At 41.4% G+C, this 20,879-nt stretch overlaps 1 protein-coding gene across 1 annotated transcript in view; it reads right to left on the bottom strand.

The window, feature by feature from the left end:
* Nucleotides 1–20,879, bottom strand: part of STARD9 (StAR related lipid transfer domain containing 9) — a 117,832-nt gene that overhangs the window by 4,004 nt on the left and 92,949 nt on the right. Inside the window, exons 23-28 of the mRNA XM_086613607.1 lie at nt 17,168–17,651; nt 5,396–16,642; nt 4,388–4,585; nt 2,139–2,322; nt 705–851; nt 29–134 (exon numbers count right to left, since the gene is read on the bottom strand). Of these exons, the coding sequence (XP_086469733.1) occupies nt 29–134; nt 705–851; nt 2,139–2,322; nt 4,388–4,585; nt 5,396–16,642; nt 17,168–17,651 (12,366 nt within the window). The remainder of the gene's footprint in view (nt 1–28; nt 135–704; nt 852–2,138; nt 2,323–4,387; nt 4,586–5,395; nt 16,643–17,167; nt 17,652–20,879) is intronic.

The raw sequence follows: 20,879 nt of genomic DNA, 5'->3' as shown, positions 1-20,879 counted from the left end.
CGAACATAAGCAGACATGTTTTACTTACCAAGTGTTGAATCCTTCTGTAGTTGCTCTAACACATAAAGCTGACTGTTTCTAACAGCTGAACGACCTCGTGTATCTCTTGAAAGTAAAGCATTTCCAGAAGAAACCTGATTTAAGAACAGAAGTGGAAGCTTTTAGTGTGAACTGGGAAAAATAAATTATGTTACCTACCAAGTGGGATATTCATAGCAAATCTGCCCTACAAGGTTGCAAGCTTCTCTTTATCATAAGAGAAAGAGATACCTCGACTGAGGACATTTAGCAGACGGAGTGTGAGGGGCTAGCACAGGTGCGTACTCCGAAAAGTAACTTCAGGAAAGTTCATGTTTACACACAAAAACTCAATGTATGCATCAAAGAGGGAGGCACACCGAGAATATCAGATTCTGGTTTATCACAAGAAAAGGCTGCATGTTTCTAAAACATTTGACAGATGGTGGCTTACTGACAATAGTAACACTATGGGGTTTTTTTAATCCACGAGTTTAAAAAAAAAAAACCACCTCAGAAATTCATGGTCCTGCTCCGTCAACCCTGTATCACCCCTACTGGTGACACAAACTGGTCCTGCTTGATAGCTGTGACAGAATACAAACCATCTAAGAAGGTTTATATTCCTACGTTCTGTCATTGCTGAATCATCAGGAGACATCGGTCTCAGGCCAGTTGTTTCTCACCTGTCCTTCCTGGCTGCGGAGGTTACTTGCAGCATATGTAGCAGTATTACTGCTGTTGTAACCAGACGTTGGGCCAGAGGAGAGGCTGAGGCTGGAGTCTGTGCATAAAGTGCTTGTACTTGCAAGAGTCTTCAGCCTTGCTTCTTCCTGTAATAGGTATCACAGTGTTACAAACAAAAATAACACCACACAAAACTTACCTGGCACAGCAGCTAGTCAAGTGAATGATAACAGCACTGAAAAATCAAAGAGTAATAATCTAAAGTCCAATTTCCTTCAAGGAGTGTTGACAGGACAAAAGCTGTTGCCATACAGAAACTCTTAAATAAGCAGGTTCGTTTAAAAGACTAATATTATAAAAGCCACAGAGCAAATCATCCTGTAACATCCAGCAGTATGGAAAGCTTCTCCTGTTGTTATTCTTCATATATGAGAGTCCAGGCTATCAGACCCATGCTAGGATGTTTTTAAGGGGAAAAAGAAGTTTAGAAAAAGATCTCTCTTCAGTCTCATTTGTTGCTCTTTGCCTACTTCTTGAGTAGCCCCTGACTTTCTAGTCAGATATAATTGTTAAAAGACTGAAGATTTAACTTTACCCAATGCGACTCCTCAATGCCAGCCCAGAAGATGAAATAAAAATTACATACTAAGAAAATACTGAGAACTTCAAGATTATTTATACTTTCAAGGGCAGTTTTAAGTTTGGTTTCCAACTCAGGTGAAGTACTTCTACATTTCACAAGAGAAGTCCGTCAGCAGATGGGTAAGATCCAGTCATCCAGTGGAGGTGCCTGAATTCGAGGTGCTTTAAAGGGTGCAGAGCAATGGAATGAGTGCTCGCCATGTTTTGCACCAGATATACCACGTATGAGGAGAGGAGGTCTGCAGCTACAATTGAAGGCTACTGCATAAAAGTATAGTCAGAAACTGAGAAGAGCAGACTCATCCTAACAAAGTTTTGTCACTGCATCTGGGAGAAAAATGCACACACTTGAACTGTGCAAGATGGGTAATAGTGCAGAAGAAAAAAAAAAGTACAGGCCAAACACACACATGCAGAGGACAATCTAAAAAGCGAAACAGAAAAGAAAGGACTAAAGGCCTTTGTGTTTTAAGTACATACTGAAATAAAATCAGTCTTCCATAGACTGGACAGACGCCCCTCGGGATGGCTGTGTAAGCTCAATCCAATGAGAAAACATTAGGAGTTTCTTGTCTATAAGCTGAGGCTTCAGGAAGATGTAGTTCAGGAGCACAAACAGTATCAGTTCAGTATTACTAAGATTTTTTTTTAAGCACAAATTTCTATTTAACTCTTTGTTTTTTCTACACTGATGTGTACAAACAGGAGAATTACTTGAACCATGGAAAAGTTTCTTTTGAAAAAATGCATTGATGTGAATAATGCAGAATGGTTTCCTCTGTATTGCTCACCTTCTGTAACTGAGAAAATATTTGCTCCCGTATACGCCTTTTTTCTTGCTCAGCTCTCTCCCGAAGTTTTTCCCGAGCTCGTGCAATTTCAGATTTGGTTTCCTCTCGTGCCCTCTGATAGTCTCGGAGCAACAGTTCAATGTCTGAAGGATGCTGAATGCTTCTTCTTTTTGGTTCTTGGACTCTGTAAGGGTAGATAAGTAGGGGAAAACACATGACTTGAAATCGGGTCACCTGACAAAATACCATGAGAAAATCATCTTTCAACACGGAACAGGAAAATTCACCAGAAAAGCAATTAACCCCCACCACATTAGCCCCACCACATTAACCTTGGAACATGATTCATATTGCAAGCCCTTTTTACCACTAAGTTTACTCCAGCGATTGCACTGGTTTCTAAGACAGCCTTGTGCGTAATCTGAGGTTACTGCTTTGGCATATTACATGCAAAATAATTCTGTTGGGAAAATGACTTATCTCCTGACCTACTGCAAAGGAAGCAAAAGTCATCTAGGGGATATGGTGGGGGATGAGAAACTCAAATTCTAAATGGTGAAGAGCTGTAGAACTTTTATGATATTTAACACGAAAACTATTTCATGTGGTATTTAACACGAAAACTATTTCATATGGCTTTTAAGTTAGAGAAGGAGTAAAACAGCTTGGTCTATAATGAATCAAGACTGATATTATGGTTTGAAGTTGGGGGGAGGTCCGGGTGGCAGAAGCTGCCCTTCACACCGGACTCCCGTCCCCCTCGGGGCTTGAGCCAGTCGGCGCCTCTGCGAATTGCCCTATTTACGTCGGACAAAGGAACCGGAAAGGTGTGCCGGTGCCCAGGAGCGAGGAGACGGGAGGGGGGCACGGCCCCCGCTCCCGGCCGGGCCGGTGGCCTGGGCCGGGCCCGATGCCCGCCCCGTCGAGGATGGCGGCGGCGGAGCCCCTTGGGGAACTCGGGGAGAGCCCCGCTCCTGGGGCGCCCACCGGGCCGAGTTCACCCAGAAAGGACTGAAATCTAAGAGAAACGGCCACACAGATAAGAGGTCAGTGAAGATGGAACGGAACAACGTGTGCCGCGGCTGAGTCCCCCTTGCGAGCGGCCCCTTGTAACAAGTCCTCGGTGGAGCAAGCAGAGACCCACTCGCAGCCCGTGGATGACCCACGTCGAGAAGAGATGCCAGAGCCTGAGCACGGTACGCACCTACAGTCCGTGGGACGACCCCCGCCGATGGGGAGGTGTTTTGTTAAAGGAGATGCCTGAGCCTGAGACTATTGTGAATCATGGGCACAGGTCGAGACGCGTTTTACGCATTTTACGCACTTATGCATTTAAAGTGTCTATGGAGACACATTTAAGGTCAACATGATGACCCACGCCGGAGCGCATTTAAAGTTTGTATGATGACCCACGCCAGAGTGAGTGGCTACAGCTCCTTAAAGGTCCAGGACTGGTAAAGCCCGCACTTGGGGCAAATCCGATGGGGTAAGGATTTGCCCCCCCAGCGGGTAGGATTCACGCTTTCGCCGTGAGTAGGGGATCCACTGGAGCAAGGGACAATGGTGTAAGGACTCCTTTTCCTTTAAGAGAAGCGGCAGTAACAACTTGGAATGAACTGACCTGCACTCCCCCATTCCCTGCCCCCCTGCGCCGCTGGGGGGAGGAGGAGATAGAGCCGGGAAGAAGAGGCAAAGGGAGGTGGGGGGTGGTGGTGTTGTTAAGACCTGGCCTTGTTTTCTTGTTATTGTCTCAAGTAACCGTTTTTGTGTGCTTTTCTCTTTCTAGGTAGCTGTTAATAAATAGTTTTGCTTTAAGAAAACAGCCTCTTTTGCCCGGGACCGTGGTTGGTGTGTGCTCCTCTGTTCCTGTCTCGATCCTCAGCTCTTTTATTACATTTTTCTCTCCTCTCCATCTTACTGGACTGGGAGAGCTGCGTGGGTTTAGTTGCCGGATCGGCTTAACCCACGACAACTGAATACTTGGCTGTCCCCATACATCATATACATCAAATAAATTAGACGCTTGTTATAGACCGAAATAAACTAAACAGAAGATTTTAATGAGTGTTTTCTAAAATCAGGCACACGTTTTTCCTGACAGTACTTTCCATCCCAAAGTTTAACACTTCCGCATTGAGAAAAATCTTCTGCCACAGAAGTCTCAGATGTCAGTAAGAACCATTAATGTGCACCCGTTGTGAACACTGTTGATGTTCATCAGGCCAAAAGAGACGTTTCTAACACCCTACCTGGTGTTTTCCACCACATCTCTTCTCAGCTGTTGCAGATATTCTCGGCGTCTGCTGGGGAGATCTAGTTCCCTCTGGCTTGCATCCAGCGTCTGCAACAGGCTTAGATGCTTTTGAGGACTCAGACTTCGGCTTCTTTGGTATCTTTGCAGCCTTTTTTCTCTTTCCTTCCTCAGAGTTTCAATAGTTCTCATGTGTCTGTCAGGGAAAGATGATTAGAGTGACAAAAGGCACCCTACAAAGTTACATTTTCTGATTTTTTAAAACACTTAAACATTAGGTAGCTTGGTAATGTAAAATTTATGGGAATCTAATACCATACACTCCCTTTGCAAACACCTCTTTGGCCACATGCTGACAGATGATGCAGAAATTCTAAAACTCCACTGCTTTTATAACAGCAGGAAATGCGCAAGAGGGTCTTGGTTACTGCTTGTAATGGCTGAGACACAAATTGGGGATGGAGACTAATGAACTACCCTTAAATTTTTAAGTTACAACAGCTCCCTAAACCGAGTTCTATAATCCAACTACAAGAATCTAGGATCTTGATGTTTTCATAATTTATTTTGTGTATTTATGAGGTTTTAAAATTTGGTTTTGCATATTCATAGAGCAGCATTTATTCACAGGAGCATGAATGAGAGATTCGCGTAAATAGGATGAATCAGTTATTTTTACATTGCAATAAATCAATTAAATATTTTCCCATGATCACCAGGTACACATGATGATTCTCATAGCTGCTAGAAATCTTAAGTGAGGTGACACTAAATTTGAATTACACTGAATGTTACCCTTTTCCCTATTCTAAGTAACCCCAAAATTTTGTGTCAAATGCATTACTTAACTGTATATAAAATAAGCTTAATAGTCTTATTTCTTCACGTACAGTTCACCCAGTGTGACTGATAAAGTGCTCATTACTAGGTGTTCTTTACGCTGCACGGATTAGATACATGAAGTGTATTCGCAATACTTAATACAACACTACTTTAAGTAATTTACCTTTCATAAAGTTGCTGCTTTACTGGAATCGCCACCAGGTCATCCGCAGTTCCGCTCTGAAGGACCCTGAGCAGGGCGTCCGTTTCCCCGATGCCGTAATTGAGCTTTGCTTCGGTCAACTCCACAGTGAGAGGATGCTGATGCAGATCCAGGTGAATGCCAGACATGATCTGAGCGCGCTCTCTCTGAAGCCTCTCGATCTCTCTGCTCCTGCTGTCACAAAGCTGGGATTTCCCTTCCATTTCTATTGCTTGTGCGCTTCTAGGTGTCTTTTCTGCCTGACTTTGTAAATCAGTCACGCTGCCACTCAAGCTGAGTAAGGAAGGAGAAGGGCTGCCCTTAACACCACACCAGTTGCTAAATTTATTGTGTATGGGTAAGTCACGGAGACTGTAGCTCCGAGGCCTGTAAGGCTTGGCAAAAGCAGTGTTTTTGTTGAGAGGAATTTCAGTGTCACATTCGCTTTCAGTGACAGAATCTGTATTGTCACCTTGGAAGGAAGTTTGCACATCGCTCATGTCAGAGAGCGGAAGAGGGCAGCTGTTGTCATTTTTCCAGAAGAAATTGTGAAACTGTAGAGAAGATGCTTCTGCCAGAGGTTCTGAGGACATGTCAACATTTGTCTTCCTTGAACAAGTGGCACTGATTTTTTGATTAAAAAGTAAGTCAGCATTCGGAGGTGAGGAGCTATCAATCAAAGCAGTATCAGAATTACCAACATACTTTTCGTGTCCAATTCCAGCTGAAGAACCTCTTCCTCCCCTCGTGACATACATACAACGAAGCGAACGTGCCAATGGACTGCGGTCTCCGAGATCACCGGTTAAAACTTCCCTGTGGCCTGACACCTCCAGCGTACTACTAGAGTGATACAGTCGTTTTGCACAAATGGTGGTGTGCGTGTCGACCGTGAGCCTATGCTGTTGTTCCCAGTCTTTTGAACCATCCTGTCCTAAAAGCTCTTTGGCTGCTTTCTTATCTGAGAAAATTCCGGATTTCTTTGTTACGCCATTATGTTCTCTAGAAGCGCTAGATTCACTCTCTGTTTCTGTCTGTGAAAAATTGTCCACGTGAGGTTGAATGCTGGACTGTGGACCTGCCCTCTGCCTTTTTTGGTTGTGAAGGGGACTTGAAGCATCACTGGAATATCCGAGAGGTTCCTTAACAGGGCAGAACGACTTGTTAAAAGCAGTCTGGCTGCTGGGACTAGCACTAATAGTAAGAATAGGGGAAGAGGCCCTATCGACTAGCAGGGTGTTCTTGTAATGAAATTTTCTTTCTGCTGGAACCTCTAGTTCATTGACACTTCTTTTATCCTGAGCGTGGGATGCTACAGATTGAGAGGTGCTATTAGTAGGGCTGCTAACTACCGTGCATGAAGAACCATCTTGCCCTGAACTCAGTGAAGATGATGTGACAGATGAAACTCTGGTACTGGCAAAAGCAACATTCTGCTGTGCATTTAATGATGTTTTTTGAAAATCTAGGATAGGAGTGGAGGTTCTGGCTAAGAGAGGCAGACGCATAAAAGAGTCTTCCAAAATGCTGTCAAGACTGTCGTGGAAGTCAGGATTGTCCAGATTTCTCATCCCTGCTCGTTCTTGTGTTCTTTCTTCAAGAGAGAGTGTTTCCTCTTTCCTTTTGGGAATCTTACATACTGCATCTGCGCCTGTTCCTTTCCAATCAACATTTACTGCCTGAGCTGCCCTCAACTGATTTTCCATTTTTGCCTCCACTTGTTTTTCTTCATGTTTGCTTTGAGGTTCTTCCAAAATCTCAGTCTGAGTACCTACATCTGCTGTAGTCTGAGTGCAGCTGTCTGATCTAGTAGCCTTTACAGCTTCCTCAGTTCTTCTTTGGTTGATTTTGGCATTCTGCTCATTATCTATAACACTTTGTTGGGAGAGGTTTCCCAACAGCTCAGAAGTGTTCTGAAGAAGCTGTGACAGATGCATGGACAGGTTCTGCATGCTTGTCCAAGAAGACTGATGAAATAAATCTCTGTTTGTTTCCTGCTTTCTTGCAGAAACATCTGTATAGCTTCTCTGATGTCTTCTCTGCCTTTTATACCTTCCTGTAGTTGCAGTTTGTGTTCCCTGCTCACACGTAATCCCTGGTAGTTTTTTGGAAGACCTTTCAGACTCAGAAGGATATAATAGTACAATTTCATCAACCTGCATTGAAGAGTTACCAGGTTGTGCAGAAGGATTCTCAAATGCAGCAGTGTGATTTTCTGGATTAGCTTCCAATGTTTCACTGGATATGTTGCTATACTGCTTAGTACTGTCACTTGAGTATGCAGATTGAAAGTCTTGTCTGACATTGTCCCATCCTTGAAGACCTTCAATGCTGCTTAAAGTGCTCGATAAAACTTTTGCTGTAGCATACGAACTGAGATGAGAATGAAAAGGAGAATTTTGAGAATTCAATCCATTGTCTACACTGGAACATCTCATAACTTTACGATTTTCCAGGTTTAAAGGAATTTGATTACAAGAGACATCACTTGCACTTCCAAAAACATACTGTTTCCAGCCAATCTTGCCCAATCCATCTTGTTGCCACGGATGAATATATGGGTTGATATCACTTGAACTAAAATGCATTGTATCTTTATTGTCATGCAAAAATAAATCTCCTTCTGGCTGGTATCCAGCTTCTTCAACTTTCCCTTCACTACACTGAGCTACAGAACTACTCTTTGAGTGTACATTTGCTTCTGCACCCGCAGAACTGTGAGCTGTGTGCAGTAAGGATGACGGAGATGGAGTAATACAGTCCTTTAAAGACTGCCTGCTTTGGGTTCTTGCTGCAAAATTTTGTAAATTTTTGGGGTCACAGTGTGAAAGCTTCTTAGTTTGTGCCATTCTTTGCTGAAATCTGGGTTTAGATTTAACCTGCAAAAAGTTCTTTGACTCCTGCTTTGAAAATCTTTCAATTCCAAGATCATCTTCAGTTGGTGATGGAGGCTCTACACTCATATTTAAATCTTGTAGTGATTTAGATGCAGAATACAACAAAGGATCTGCCTTAGATGAAGCTTCCAAAGTACATTCTATATCAGAGAAGACAGCAATAGCTGGGGCTGATAGTCTGTGACTTTGTAAATAAGGTCTCTGTTTGCTTTGTTTACAGCTCTTTGTATTCCATATAGTAGAATATGATCTTTTGCTCCTGAATTGCACCAATTTAGATTCTTGAGGAGGCAAATCATGGTTTTCTGGTAAAAACTTTACAGATGTACTTTCATTGTTCAGTTCAGAAAACTTTACTCTTTCTGATTTCAGAGTCTTGTTCCTCATTATAGTGTCTCCCGTTGTTGAACAATTGTCTACATCACCATCATCAGCAGGGCTATCAGCGCTTGAACCTGTATTATTATTTTTGCAAAGTAAAATCTCTTTTCTGCCATCTGTATTCGTTCTATCTGGCACCTGTTCTATCTGTTCATCTGTAGGCATGTACTGACAATTATCTCGCAGATCTGCAGGTTTTTTTTCAAAACCCAAGACAGTGTGATACAGTCGTCTGGTATCAGTGCTTCTGCTGTATGTGGGATATGCTGGACTAAATGAATTGCAGGTGTGTTCAGGATCCACATTGACATCTCCTGGATACAGATTTTCCAACCCTGTAACTTCTGAGACCATTAATTCATTTGCAGAATTGGAGGATACATTAGTTTGCTTTTCAACAGGTTCTCTACTTACTGTTTTTCTCTGCTCTGCCTGTACTGCAAAATGTTCAGCCTCAGTATTTGAATGCAGTTCTTTCTCATTTCTGTTAATTTTTTTTCTCATTTCCCCCTCTTCGACAAGAATTGCCCTTCCAGTATCCCAAAAAGGTAATGATGGTAATAAAAGAGAATTATCATTTAGTACTTTCTCTGTGTGTGCTGTGCAAGCTTCCTGTGGTGGAACTTTACCCCAGTGGTGCTGATCAACTTTTGTATCATTGTCAATTTTTTTACGATTACTTCCATATATAAGTTCCCCATCTACAGCAGAATTTTTATATGAAGTAGATTCTGTGTCTGATACTGGACAATGCCTGTTTTCTTTTGCAAGAGAAAGTAAAATACTTCCTGACGCACGCATCGGCTCATCGAACACCACAGCCTTATCAGACTGAGTGTCTTGTATTTGCAAAACAGCAGATGGAGAATGTTTCGATATACTTGTGTGTGAAATATTGTATGTGCCACTTTCACCATGGCCAATATCTGCAGTTAAAGAAGATTCTGAAAATGGTGTTAAGGATGGGTGATTGACACTTGCAAATACTTGGGGAAAATCCCCTTCTTTTACAGAGCACACATCTGCAGAACTGGAGGACACTTGCTCAGTCAAAATAGTGTCTTGAAGTGAGTTCTCAAGCTGACTAAATAGTAGAGGTTTTGAGTCATCAAGTAAACAAGAAGTGTCAAAAGCACTGAAGTTCTTGGAGCTTTGAAAAGTTGTATCAGTTGGATTACCTTCTGCAAAGTGGGATGAAAGAGACTTTGATTCTTTACTGCCAGTCTGTCCTCGGCTCTGAAAAGTAAGTGAGCCCGATTCTGGTACAGTCACACTACAAGTGTTACCATAGTGTTCTGAGTACTCATGGATTTTATTTTCTTTTATGTCATTGAAATTCTGGAAAGAGCCTTGAATTATTTCCTCCTTTTGATCTCTTCCCATGACTTTTTCAGGGAGCTTATTCTTCTGAGAATATGTGGCCACGGCAACTGCAGAATTATTTTTCCTTTCATCTCCTTTTTGAGAAACATCAGGAAAATTTACAGATACACTTGTTGATTCACTTTCAAAGTATTTTGTTTCTTCTGAGAGAACAGCATCATTTTTACCTTTGTCTCCATTGCTGGCAATCAAAATATCTGCAGATGATGCTGTACAATTCAGGAGACCAGGAGAACTTTCACAAGTACCCGAGCTCCTATTATAATTTAGAAACTCTTTACTATACCGTGGATTTTCCCATGGAGACTTGTTCAGGGCTTCTGAAAGGGTTGAAGTGTTCTCAGAGACAGTGCTGCCTAGTTGGTCCACACAGCACTCTTCAGAAGTCCCTTGTCCCTGATTTTCTCTGGGCTCACACTGATATCCAGCTACAGCAGGAAACTTTGCATTTTCATTTTTACTGTTTGTTGTAGTACAGCTTGTGCTTAAAAATTTCTCCTCATCACGCTGTGATAAACTCCCTGAGTGAAGTACTTTCTGAGTTGTATTAATATTGTGAAACATTTTTTGTGAAGAGATTTCTAGTAAAGAATGAAGCTTTACCCCCTCTGTATCTTCAATCGCTTCTTTCTCTGAAGAAGAAAGCAGGTTTGAATTATCCAAGAGCAGTGAATCAGGCACAATGGTACCCTTTTCCTCTTGAGCTGTATCTTCTACGGAATTAGGGCAGTCTTTTGGTAGTTCATTAACCATTAAATCCACACTGTGTTCTTCATGAGCATTGTTAACATCCTGAATTATATCTTCAGAAGAATCTAATTTTTCCAAGGAAAATGAGTTTTGTTTGGCCCCTGCCTGAAGTACAACAGTTTCAGACTCAGGAACTCCTCCACTGCAGGGAGTAGAAGAGCTGTTCTCATTGACAGGTTGCCCAGATATGACATAATCAGGTGCACTGTTAAATACAAAGGATTCTCCCCCCTGCCTGTCCTGTGTAGTCCTGCTTTGCAGAAAAGCTACAGTCTTACTTTGTGCTTTATCAGAAAGATGTTTGTCTTCTCTCGTTTTGTTGACTGTAACAGGCGTACCAACACAGACCTCACTCTCCATTAATGTTTCATAGTAAGGCAGAACAGCTCCAGTTCCAACACTGCTGTTAGATGGTTTTGTATGTCCTTTCAAGGCAGTGGGAACATCTTGAACAAGATGGGAATCATCACTTACTCCAAGATACAAAAGGTGATTTACAGACTGGCATGGGGAGTCTTTAAGTGAACCTTCTTGTTTTTTTTCAGTAGACTTCAGTGTTGCTGATGGATTTTGTTGCTTGCTGATATCTTCATTATTTCTAGAAAAGCTGGTAGACACCCACTGGCTTTCTCTTAAGATTTCACTTAATCTGTTGTCATCATGTGTCATTTGGTAGCTGTCTTTGCTTTCAGGGAATAGTTCGTTCAGGTTTTGTAAAATGATCAGTTCTACCTCCTCTGTGTTTTCTACAAACATCTGCTTTTCTTTCTCTGTTTTGGCCATTTGTACTGGATTCATCAAATGCACTTTCTCCTCCTCAGCTCTGGAGCCTACTGGATCCAATTCACAAATACCAGGATTTTTTCTATCGACGCTTACGTTCAAGTTTTCTGAAGTGCCATGCTCAGGATATTGCATAGAGCAACTCATATACGTGTGGCTGTCCTCTTTAATGTGGAGATGTCTAAATTCCTCTTGTTCAATTCTATATTGGTCAATACCAGTACTATCATCAACTGAATATTCATATGTATCGATATCTTTCATGACTCCATTTCTTGTATCTGTAACAGAGTCCACTGAGCCACTATCTTCGCTCATTTCAGGAGGATCATGGTATCTTGGGTCACCTTCTAACAGTATATTCTGTTCTAGTTCTGAAGCTGTCAGATATCTTTCAGGGATCTTAAATTGATTTAAAATTTCCTCTTTGTCATCTGCGTCGCAATACATCTGATGCAGAGCTGGAGACTCTTCCGTAAATAAAACGTTTTCATCTGTGTGCATGACTTCTTGCCTCGTAATAACCAGCCCCTCAGTGTTTGTCATGATTTGCTCTTCACTCCCAGTCACTTCACATTGATTAACCTTTTCTTCCTGGGGCAAACAGTTTGGTATATGATGTTCAATTAAATTGCTAGCATTTACTGGTCCTTCATTTTCAGGTTTTGCTAAAATATTTCCTTGCCTCCTTGTGATTAGCACCGTTGCAGCTACATCCTCTGTATTAAACATATTTTCTATTGTTCCAGTCATCTGTAAAAGCCCCCCACAAGTATCAAGGAAGCCTGAAGTATTCTGAGTAGCATCTGTTTTGTGGGAACACAGAGCTGAAGGAGTGTTTTTGGGAGCAATGGAAAACTCTGGTGAATAAATGCCTACTTCTATTTTCTCACTTTTTTCTTTTTGGCAGAAGCTGCTTGTTTCAAGTCGGCTGCCAGAATGCACAAGTGCTTTTGATTCCTGAGTGTGTTCTACCCTGATGCTGGCTACCTGCAGTTCATCCTTCTCTGCCTCTTCATGTGTCAGGCACAGATTTGTATAAAACTCACACTGAACTTCACAAGCTACGATATCGATAGGTTTCTTTGGATTCTGAGATAGACTAATACCTTTACAATCCTCTCCACTCCTGTCTTCAGTTACACTTTGGACTTTGGCTACTGAGTAGTCATGTAAACTTTCAATCTGTCTGGATTTAATTTCCAGTGCATCTTTTTCTAAGTTGATTGTAGTGTTGATTAATTTTGTTATTTCTTCATCAGAATTTGCTTTTGTATTCTGATAAGGAACCATAGTTTCTTCTGGATTGGCTTCTAGGTTGCTTAAAACCTTGGATTCTTTATTTATATATGGACTCTCCTCTTGAGAAACAGTAGCTGGTGTATTTGTGTTGTATTCAAATACTCTTCCTGACTCTGAGTTTACATCATCTTCAACAAGCAAGATATCCTCTGGGCAAGCACTTTCAAAAAAGGCTTCCTTCTCTTCTCTTGATTCAAGTAAACATTTGTTCTTTGTTTCTGTTTCCAAGAGAACGTTTGCATCAAATTGCACAGAAATGTCAGTCGTCTTCTGCATACTGTTTTTCTGCCCTGTTGATTTTGAAGGGCACGTTGTGCAAAGGCAGCCAGAACGTACATCAGAACAACCTTCTGTGGCACTGACTTCCATAGTAAGATTAGATGTAGCATCGCAATCTCCTTTCGCTATTGTGGCATGCTCCAATAGTTTATCATAATTTTCAGTCTCAGATGCACTTTGGAAAAGATTAGCTTTTGTTGAAGCTTTGTAAAATATGCCTGAATTGGATTCTGGTAGAAAATCATTTGTACTCTCACAAATAGCAGCAGGGAAGGACTCAGTGTCTTTCCCATTTACATTCACTATGAGGTAACTTACTTCATTTACCACTAAGTTGTCATATTTAGATGAAAATTCTTTCTGAACTACAGCCTGAGAATTCAAGACGTTGTGTTCTTCGCTTTCGCTGCTTTCTTCTCTTATATTATCAATGCATAATGTAGAATTTTCTGAAATTTCTTGGGATAAGCAACTTGCCGGACTGTCTGCTAGAGCACATTCATGGGAATAATTTTTTGAAACAAGTTTGCTTTTGAATTCGTGATGATTCAGTGAAGACAAGTCTTCATCCTTTGGTTCATATTCTTCATTATCTTTGAATGAAGGCACCTCTGGCACAACCTCTGCCAAGCTATCTGTGCTTGTTTCCATACAGATAATCTCTTTCTGAGACATCTCTATTGGTGTTGCAGATTGGTCATAACTTGCACTGTGAGCAACAACTAAAGGGTTACATCGATACGTTGTCTTCTGTGATGAAAAATCTGTCTCTGTTGTTATTTCTTCAGCAGATATTTGTTGATAATCCGTTTCTTGCATTGTTTCCAAATTACTCTTCCCAGATCTGAGGAGACCTACCGTACCAGCTGATTCTGCTCCTTGTCCAGCCAATGTCTGAAGCTCATAACTGTCTACTAGGGAGCAGTTCTTATTTGTTAAGTCACTGAGAAAGAAACCTTCATCAGAACACGTTGGTATTTCCCTTCTTGGAAAAAGCTGCCCATGGCTTCCAAAGTGGACTTGTTTTACTGCAGATGTCTGGGTTGAGGTCATATTATGAGCAAGTCCTGTAGAAGATTCAGCAGCCATTGCACTGACAGATGCACTTCCACTGCATGACTCTGTCATATTTGATTTTGTCATCAAATTATTGTAATCATCATCGAGGTCATCTTTTTCAAAAGTTCTGAAGAAATCGTCTTCGAAATCTGCATCTACACAGTCATTTCTCTGCTCCAAAATGTGCATGGGCAACATAGAAATAAAAGATGTTTTTTTCAGATTATGATCTTTTGGCAGCTGTGGATGAGTTGTGGGGAGAGAATCCTCCTCTCTCCTAGATACCAGTGACAAGCAGTCTTCAGTGGAGGCACTTTCCAAACAGCTGAATGTTTGTGTGCATTCAGTGGTAGACCTATAAGTAGATAATTCATTCAGTTGTTCTTGTTCAGGATGATTTGACCTTGAATGCTCATAATAATCATGCTTTGCTGAAATAGGAACAAAAGAGGAGCTTGGTCCTATTGAGCTAACAAATGAGGACATTATGTCTTGAGATTCCAAGGAAGAATTTTCGTTAGAGTTTGTCCATCTCTTAAGAATCTTATTTAATGATCCACACTCAGAAACTCTGCTAGCAGTTGTTGTTTCAGGTAAAGGTACTTCTGATGTGTCAGAGGAGAAAACTGTGTTTATTTCATTTATACGATGTGATAAATGAGTAATGCTACGTATCTGCTTAGAGCCAGAAACAAAAGAAACTTCAGCAGCTGACTGCTTCAGATCATCTTTCTTCAGCCAAAGCTCTGGTTTGCTCAAAGAGCACAGATGAGCTTCTTGAAATTCCAAATTTTCATGGGAAGAAGGTGCTGTTATTCTGGGGCTGCTGGTGTCAACCTTTGAGTTACAGGAAGACCAAGCATCAGTAGCAAGCAAAGGATTTCCACTTGCATAATACAGTCTTCTATCAAGAGACCTTTCTTGTTCTACAAAGGAGACTTTGGTCCCCTTCAGCAACTGCTTGCAAGCATTACTGGAAGCAGGCTGTGGTTTAGTGTCCAAATAAAAGGAACTGCTCAGCTTCAGATCATAATTTGTCCCTTCTGTATCTCTGTTGCAGGTCTTGGACTCATGGTCTTCCTCAGTCTGTATAGTTGGTGATCTAGGAGTTTGCAACTTCCAAAAAATCTCTGCTGGCACTTCATCAGATGAATCAGATTTGGATTCTTCTACTGGATCTTCTGCTGGCATCTCTTCTCCATCAGCTAAACTGTCCAGAGAAAAGCTTCTTTCAGGCTTTCCCAGTCTCCTACGAGATGCATATGACGTCACCGAAGACGGAATATGGTGATCAGTTCTGCTTTTGTAAAGCTTAGCTGGCTCATGGTGGGCCTTTGACTTGTGAAATCGGCTTTTATTTTGCTTTTTGGCTTTGTTTTCCTTTTCTACCAGAGAGTCTTGTGACATTTGACTGTCATCACTCTCAGAATCTTCGGGGTTGGCCAGACATTTGTTTCTGTCAAAATCTTCTTGTTTCAGTTTCTCTGTGAAAGCTTTTGCATAAGCACAGGAGAGAGAATCTACAGAATAGGAACTGTCAGTATCAGAAATCTCATTTTCATCATCCTCTTGCCAGTTCCCCAGCATATCTGTGGCTGTTTTGGACACTCCAGCACTCAGCATCTCAGCACTGTGCCATTTTTTTTCAACATAAGCAAGTGGTGCCTGTGTGTTCATCTTAGTGAGATTTCCCACTGATGTTGCTACCATCAGGAATTCTTGCTGTTCCACTGATGATTTCTCATGACTTGGCAAGGCTGAGTTTGGCTCGCTCTTCCAGTTCTTGGCTGTTTGGTTTAGATGCACTGATGGTGGGTTTCCATACGCTGTTTTCTTAACTTCTTTAGGAGAGTTTTCTGGAGAACAGCTGTGGTCTTTTCCATTGATATCCATTCTAGCCTTTTTATTGGATACCTGAGCTCTATTTTGTTCTAGATTGCTACTAGCAGGCTGAGTTAAATCTCCTAGCACCTTTGCTTTTGTCATTCTTGTCCCTGTAATAAAGGTTTCAGGCTCATCTTTCTCCTTAAAAAGATCAGGAGAGGAGCCTTTACAGGGCTGGTTTTGAGATCCAGCTTGCCCTGGGTTGTCATCCAACTTTTCAATTTTTTGATCGTTTTTATTGATATAAGCCATGACAGCTGAATCATTAGAGTCTTTTTCTACTTTTTTATTTCCAAATGAAGATGTTTTTTGTTTTTCAGTTAGCTGCCTCTGGACTGAAAAGGAGATCCCTTTTTCATCATTAAGGTCATTGCTCCCAGCAACGTCTTTACCTCTTTTGTAAAGATATTCTTCTACGGATGACAACCTCCCTACTGTACTGTCTTCACAGCATTGATCAATATTTGGTGAGGTAGATAACTTGGAGACAGTCTCTCTCTTCAACAAACAGCTGTGGAAATAAAGAAGAAATAAAGCCCAATCCTTGCTTGAATAATGTATTCAGCAATGCTTCCACATCAGTAATGTCTAGAGTAACATCAGTAATGTTAAGAGTAACGACACATGAAGCAACAGTCTTCATGCCTTTCAAAAGCAAATTCTAGCAGAGGATTAAAAAATTCTGGCCGTAACCATACAGTCCCTAGATATCCTGAAATATGTTCTGCCACACAAAGGAATAGCTCGATGCTACGTGGTATAGCATGAGTATCTGGTCTCTGTAGGCACAAGTAGCTGCAAATATTGGTTAAAAATAAAGGATGGTTCTAATTCACAGAAATCCACTTAGCAGAGTTTGGCTATGTCCTGCCTCCAGGACCATGCTGTGATAGACACCCTCACAACCCACTGACATTGCAAGTTTTGGGATTGTTTCAAGGCATTGAAAGGCATTCTGGATTATAGATGGCACTGATAATACCTTGAATTTAAATTACTTTTGAAAGTGCAGAGGAATTGGTAGATGTTAACTTACCTGGGTACCTGGGACAGATGTGGGTTACAAAACGAATGCTGCCTGTGCTGCAAGGAATTTGAACCCAATGACTTTCTTCTCTTTTGCAACTGGTGATCCGAAGAGGGCTCTACAGCAGTATTTTCATCTAGGGCTTGGGATTGTTTCACACACTCTTCATTGAGCCAGCAGCTAGCTTCCAGCTGCTCTAGGTTTTGTTTGGCTTCCAGTAACTTCTGCTTCTTGACTATCCTTTCCAGCTGGAATTTGACCTTTTTCCGTCTTATGTTCCTTTCTGCCTTTTTTAAGGAGTATCTTCGCAAAAGCTCCAGCTGCACCAGTCTCTTCTTGTTCTGCTGTAGCAGGGAAGGGCAGGTTTCCAGCCCAGTGGTACTCTGCACCTCAGCCTCTGCACACAGCGCAGGCTCTGTTTGCACGGCAAACTCCCTGTGCTGTTGCTGAAGGGCAGCCAGTCGTTTCTTCTCATTTATAAGCCACTGCTGGTCTGCAAACAAAACAATGATTGAAAGAAAGTAAAACTCATCGGAAAAATATTGTTCATTACTATCTTGTTTCTTAATTTAATCAGCTTTTAGAGCTTATTTGAGAACAGAATTTCTATGCATGTAGAGAAGTGTCTTGACAAACCATTTAGAGAAAAGTGTATCATTGCTGCACTTTATTGACAACCAAAAGCCTCTCCATTGGGATAAGGACTTGGGTAACAACTGCAAGATATAAGCAGGGGCTTGGCAGATATAGCTGAGGAGACTGGTGGATGAGACCTTGTTTGTAACCAAGAAGTAGAACACATTTCAAATACTCCAACATTACACTCAAACATCACCTCAATTTTGTTTTTAAAATATGGTGGAAGCATTAAAAGGCCTGAGTTCGATTCTGTGCACTTTTCAGACATAGTAGTAAAGTATGACTACATTAGCTTTTTACTGTGAAATGTGCTGCTACTGCTTTAATTATTCTGAATTCACATGTTAAACTTTTAAGTGTTACTTAAGGAATGAACATATCTGCACTGAGATCAGAGTTAACAAGGGAACTGGAAGGGGAAGTTGTACAGAGCTAAACAGACTGTGTTAATGCAGCAAATGGAATGTCATGCACACACTAATGAGCCTTTGGCTAATAAATTCCTACATTTCGAGTGAAAACATAAGCATTTGTGCAATCTTAAAATGTTCCTGTCTTCTCATCACAGCACTTGAGTGTTCTACAACTGTTCTAAACCAAGCATTTGTCTTTCTGCCTTTTGCTCCTATCCTTTCCTCTCTAACTTGACTGAACCAACAAAACCACCTGCAGACTATTTTCTCCGACTTACCTAGGCAAGCTGAAAATGAGGGAGCCCAGAGTCATGCTGAGGAACTTCGTTCAGCACAGGAAATGGCAATTTTTGTGCTCACCCTTATTGCTAGCAAGTTCAGTAAGTCTGAAGGCTAGACCTCTCTGCGCCCCAGTTGGGATGTGCCTCGTTTGTGGGGGCAGCTGCCAGTGCTGTGGATGGGCATGCAACCTTCAAAGTAGGTTGAAGACAAGGCTACAAGGAAGCCACCATATAGGCACCTGCCAGACAGCTCTGGCAGCCTCTCCGAACCCATCAGATGAAAACTTCCCAAGAAACACAAACCCTGTGTGGCACCTGGCTGAGGCAGAGCAACAACCACAAATTTATCACCTGTTGCAACTATGGCTGCTCCAACAAGCACTTGCCAAACAGCCCACATATCTTGTACGTGAGCACTTTAGCAGGTAATGTACTTGAAATAAATATAATGCTCTCATGGCAAGGATGCAGGTGAAGCCGACACAACCTTTAGCTATCAGGATGAACATAATTCAAAAAAGACAAGCTCATATCACCAGTCAACGCGTATTTTTCATAAAATCATCACTCTGCTCCACAAAGAGAGTTAGCTTCTCTGCTTTTGTTCATGTCCCTCATATTTCATAAATGCTAAATATGCTCACAAACAAAATGATTAACCTAATTTGATAATAAAATATATTACTTCTGCGTACACACTGAAGTCTTCTCTAAATATTCAGAACTCGATCTTTGCAGTCAATGGGGAAGCAGTAGAAAACACACAGAACACCTGGCTGATTTGTTTTTAACCCTGGATGCAAGACTACTTTATTCCATGCAGAGGATGTGCTTAGAGGTTTTTCAGAGTGCACTGGCTTCAATCTGAGCTATGATGAACTGTAACCATCAAAAGAAGGAATTGTTGAAATCACCACTACCAGATTGTGTCTGATAGCTTGGACACGTTCTCTAATTGAAGCAGAGTTTTTTCATTTTTATGCTGCTATAAAAACATACATATTTAGCTGCATAAAGCAAACAAAAAATATCCTTAGCTGAAAAAGCAATGTAAAAAACACAGGCAAGGTTCCTTGACAAGTAGAGCATTTCTCAAAGGACCAAAGCTTTTCAACGCACTTCTGCCTTACTAGCAGCAACATTTTTTTGGCTGGGCTTACATTCAATCTGCAGTCCTTTACTGACTAAGCAACCTTTCATTGCTTATTCAGGGGGTTAGGAATTAAGAGATATTTAAGTCTGATGTGATGAACAAGGGCTACCTACAGCTCTGCACAGCTGAGCTGCAAGAGAGTAATTTTTGGTTGTCAAAGTTTCCCTAATATAAGAAATCATTAGCACACAGCCATGTTGGCATCACTTGCTTGGTGACTACTGATCTTGTTAAATATACTTCATTAGTGATCCCTACCATAATGAGTCTCCTGTCCTGTTTATGTTGGCACCTCTGCGCACAGCACATGCACAGAAGTAGAATTTCTAACTCTATGGTTACAGATAAAAAGGAAGCCTTTTAGTCATTAATTAACTAAAAGTTAATTTTTCTTAATAACGTTTTTAACTGTCACATACAAAGATTTTTTTCTCAACTCTTTATTTCCAGATCTGTCCTCTTTAGCATGTTTCTATCAAGCAGAATATTTGGCAGATAAGAGTTTCCCTGCAACAGAGCTGCAAGCTCTAAGATGTTTATTAATCTCTGCTCATGAGCTTGCCTCTGTCAGGAGCCAAGAAACAGAGGGCACAGAAAAGGTGGAGACTTTGGTGAGTTGCCAAGTCAAGAATTGTATCTCGCTGGCAAAAACTACCTGCCTGGCTAAGCTTTCTGTGAACGCAGCAAAACCAGCAGAACTAGATGGAAGCAGAGAACAAGTCTACAGAGCCACGAAATAAAGATATTTTGGGGGAACTCGCCTGGTTCTCTGTACTATCTACATATCCAAATCCATTTCTGCTGCATCTCATAACCACAATTTCCTTTTAATCTCTTCATTGTGGCTGGCATAATTAAAAGATAGCAAACTGCATAAGTTTGGGTCTGAGAAGCTTCCAAATATTCACATAAGTTTTCTTCCAGGAACCAAGAGCAGGTTTTGCCAAGTGGGAACAGTGCCTTTGTAATAGGCATACTTTGCTTATCAAGAAACCTGGCCGAAATCATTAATTAGAAGACAAACTAGAGAACAGTATAACCATCCAGTTTCAGTGGTCAAAAACATCTCAAGGTTTAAAACGTTCTCAAATCAATCTATAAACCTGTTAAGGGGCAGCCCAACCCCACCACGACAACATCTTGCCGAGTATGTGTGCCTGCATGCAAAGCAGCACCTCAGGGGACCAGGAGATACTGACACTAAAGAATATCTCTCCAAATACACAGTGGCTCCA

Source organism: Tauraco erythrolophus, chromosome 6, assembly GCF_009769465.1.
Source record: "Tauraco erythrolophus isolate bTauEry1 chromosome 6, bTauEry1.pri, whole genome shotgun sequence".
NCBI classification, from domain to species: domain Eukaryota; kingdom Metazoa; phylum Chordata; class Aves; order Musophagiformes; family Musophagidae; genus Tauraco; species Tauraco erythrolophus.
The sequence above is the reverse complement of the archived record's forward strand: the minus strand, read 5'-3'. Positions and strand labels throughout refer to the sequence as shown.